This window comes from Triticum dicoccoides, chromosome 6B, assembly GCF_002162155.2.
Source record: "Triticum dicoccoides isolate Atlit2015 ecotype Zavitan chromosome 6B, WEW_v2.0, whole genome shotgun sequence".
In the NCBI taxonomy this organism is placed as follows: domain Eukaryota; kingdom Viridiplantae; phylum Streptophyta; class Magnoliopsida; order Poales; family Poaceae; genus Triticum; species Triticum dicoccoides.
This window is the reverse complement of record NC_041391.1, coordinates 511772490-511776015: the sequence shown is the minus strand read 5'-3', so window position 1 is coordinate 511776015 and position 3526 is coordinate 511772490. Positions and strand designations below refer to the sequence as shown.

General features: G+C 48.6%; 1 protein-coding gene across 1 annotated transcript; it reads left to right on the top strand.

The window, feature by feature from the left end:
* The first annotated feature begins 6 nt into the window (after window positions 1-6).
* On the top strand, window positions 7-1747 carry LOC119326261 (U-box domain-containing protein 26-like). The gene has a single exon (XM_037599947.1). It carries the CDS (start codon window positions 248-250, stop codon window positions 1469-1471), a length of 1224 nt encoding a protein of 407 aa, XP_037455844.1. The 5' UTR covers window positions 7-247; the 3' UTR covers window positions 1472-1747.
* Window positions 1748-3526: the final 1779 nt, after the last annotated feature.

Sequence of the window (3526 nt, the reverse complement as noted above, 5' to 3'; positions counted from 1 at the left end):
CTGGCCCGACCCGGCCCATGCACCTACGTTCTTCGTCTCCCTCGATCTCCACTCTCCACCAGTCCACTTTTTCGCTCTCCTTCCACCCCCCACCCCCAACCCCCGTCTCGTGTCCACCCACCACCAACCCACCCACACCCACACCCACGCGCATCACATCTTCATCGCAAGCTAGCTAGCTAGCTAGCTAGAGTTGGCCAGATCCAAATCACAAGGCCGCCCGGCGTGGAGCAGTAGAGTTTCGCCAATGCCAGGGAGCGTGCCGCTGGCGCTGGGGCTGGACACGATAGGGCTGCAGGTCCCGTGGTACTTCCGTTGCCCAATCTCGCTAGAGCTCATGCAGGACCCCGTCACCGTGGCAACCGGCCAGACCTACGACCGTGCCAGCATCGAGTCATGGGTCGCCACGGGGAACACCACCTGCCCCGTCACCCGCGCGCCGCTCGCCGACTTCACGCTCATCCCCAACCACACCCTCCGCCGCCTCATCCAGGAATGGTGCGTCGCGCACCGATCCCTCGGCGTCGAGCGCATCCCCACGCCCAAGCAGCCGGCCGACCCGGACCTCATCCGCTCCCTGATCGCCCAGGGCCCTGCCCTCCCCGTGCTCAGGAAGCTCAGGGCGCTCGCCAGGGAGTCTGACAAGAACAGGCTCGTCATGGCCACGCACGAGACCAGGGCGGCTCTCGTGGAAATGGCCTTCGGGGGCAGCGCCGAGGAGGCTCAGGCGGAGGCCATGGCGGTCCTTGCCCTGGTAGGGATGGGGGAGGCGGAAGCTGTGGATGTGGTGGGCAGGGAAGACAGGGTCACCAGGCTTGGCAAAGTTCTTGGCAGCCAGGCAACGACCTTGGAGGCCAAGGTTAACGCAGGTGCCGTCGTGGAGGCGGCTGCTGCGGCCTCAGGGGCGGAGGCCAGGGTGGTGCTTGGCGCAGCGGATGGAGTCATTGAAGGCCTGGTCGCGCTGGTGGACGAGAAGGCCAATGCCCGTGCAGTGCGCGTTGGGATCCGAGGCCTCTTTGCTCTCTGCCTGGCCAAGGAGAACAGGCAACGTGCCGTATCGGCCGGCGCCGCATCAGCTCTGGCCCGGCGAGTGGCGGAGGGCGGCTGCGCCGGCGAGCTGGAGCGCGCGCTGGCAGCGGTGGAGCGGCTGTCCCGGACAGAGGGTGGCCGCGAGGCGGTTGTCTCTGGCGCTGGAGGTGGTGCTGCGGTGGTGATCGCGCTAGTGCGCGCCATGTCCGGGCGCGCGGCTGAGCATGCTGCGGGCGCATTGGTGGCCGTGGTGGGCGGGTCTGAGGTGCTGCAGCTGGAGGCCGTCCGAGCGGGTGCCATGAGTCAGCTGCTCATGATGGTGCAAGGCGGCTGCTCGGAGCGTGCCAAACGCAAGGCGCAGCACCTCCTGAAGCTGCTCCGGTCTGCCTGGCCGACCACCGACTCCATGGCCAACTCGGCTGATTTCCTCCAACCATACTAACCCCGCATTGCATCCCTTTCTGAATCTGAACCACCACGGCACTAGGGCGGGGTGGCGGTGCCTGTATGTAACGGCGGTAGTAGGATCATAGGAGAGATTTTCTCCCCTAAAGAAAATTTCATGAGGCTAGGGCCGGGCAGCGGTGCCTGTATGTAACGGTGGTAGTATGATTTGATTGACACTCTTGCAGTAGAAATTCATGTTTAAAAAGTGTACATATACATATGTACCTTGTTTAATTCTAGACTTCTACTTCCACTTTCCGGTGCAAATTAATTTGTTTATATCATGTATGCTTTGATTGCTTGAGATAACAAAAAAAGAAAAGAGCTGCATTGCTATTTGGTCATGGTCAGTGCCCCATTAAAATTTCATATGTAGATGGCACTGAGGTTTTAGGTAGAAATGTTGGAGCTTCATTTGACACACATTCCGTCTGACATAGGAGTTGCAGGATGTTGAATTTTCTCTTCTGTCCTCCTTTCCAGGTGAAATCCGTGGCTGCTCCTCAAAATTTATATTTTGTAGGCTTTAATTTTTGGTGTGATGTCATGACACTGCAAGTCACATCTTAAGGCAATTCTGTTTCTTTTACCTGGAACCACGAAGATTATTTCTTTTTCTTTTGTATTTCATCTTAGGATACAAAATTAACTGTAAACTATTTATGTTCCTACAGAATCTTGGTTCCACCCCAGAAGGGGAGCAACACCTCATGTCTGTAAATTATTTTGTTTTGTTGAGGAGCCAAGTGCTACTAGCTTTTATGGTTGGCAATTTTAGTTAGGGCACTATATATAGTAGACAACTACAAAATTTTAGCCCTTAAAATTGTTTCTTACCATATAACACCATATTTGTTCAGTTATAGATTTTGTTATAGTTTTTGCGGCTTTCAAGTAAAGTAAAATAATTTAAATTTTCATTCTCTTGGTTTGATAAGTCACATTACAAGGTTGTTCTTCTTGGTTTTATTTAGCTCATTGTGTAATTACACTTATTAAGTTTGCATTACTGACACTCTGCAGTATAAATATCACCACAAATCTTTGTGCTCTATTGACACTCTTGATGAATTTACAGGAAAGATTTGTTAAAAGGAGAGATACCCTGATTTGACTGCCTCAAGATAAACATCTCATATGGTTCTTGTCCTTTCGACAAGTCTACTTTAATGCAAGAATAAATAGGCACCCCTGTGTTGACATGTTGTTCTTGTATTACAGGATATAGAGATTTTGATTGCCTGTGACATCTTCAGGTTTTTCCTTAATTTCTGAAGTATTGCACTGTTTTTAAAGTTACATTATGGGTTCACCTCCTTTTTTGACTCTATATATGGTTATGGGTTCACCTCCTTTTTCTCACCCTCATTTTAGATTTTGTAATTGTACCTGAGAACTTTAGAAAATCTGGATGAGCATTATTCCAAACTTCATAATTGTATTGCAGACAATTCAATTTCCAAATCAAGCTGTATATCGTATCTTATTTGTAGCTTTTCGTTATATGCTTATTGCTTAGTGGGATGTACAGATTTAGCTGATGTCGGAACAATGTCCCTTTTGACATGTGTTTTGTATTGAACGATAGTCCCTCCGTTCCTCAATATAATTCTTGTTAGAGTTTTGAATATGGACTACATACGAAGCAAAATGAGTGAATCTACACTCTAAAATACGTCTATATACATCCGTATGTAGTCCATATTGAAATCTCTAAAAATACTTATATTTAGGAACGGAGGGAGTATATGACTTGTTATTTATTAAATATTTAAATTTCAATTAATTCCTTGAGGCAACCAGAAATTGCAGGTGCGAGATTAGATATGTTCGCTAATTTTTATTTCATGTAAGAGGATATATGTCGTTGGCTGAGGATATTCTTGTAGCATGATTCTGGTTTCTCTTTTTTTAGCTCAGTTGGTCGTAAAGCCTACAATTATTTCACAATCTGTGAAATCGCACTCATGTGTTTATTTTGTTGGTTATGAAGCACAAGCTGATACATCTATTTGAAATTGTTTGTGATATGCACTCATGTGTTTATTTG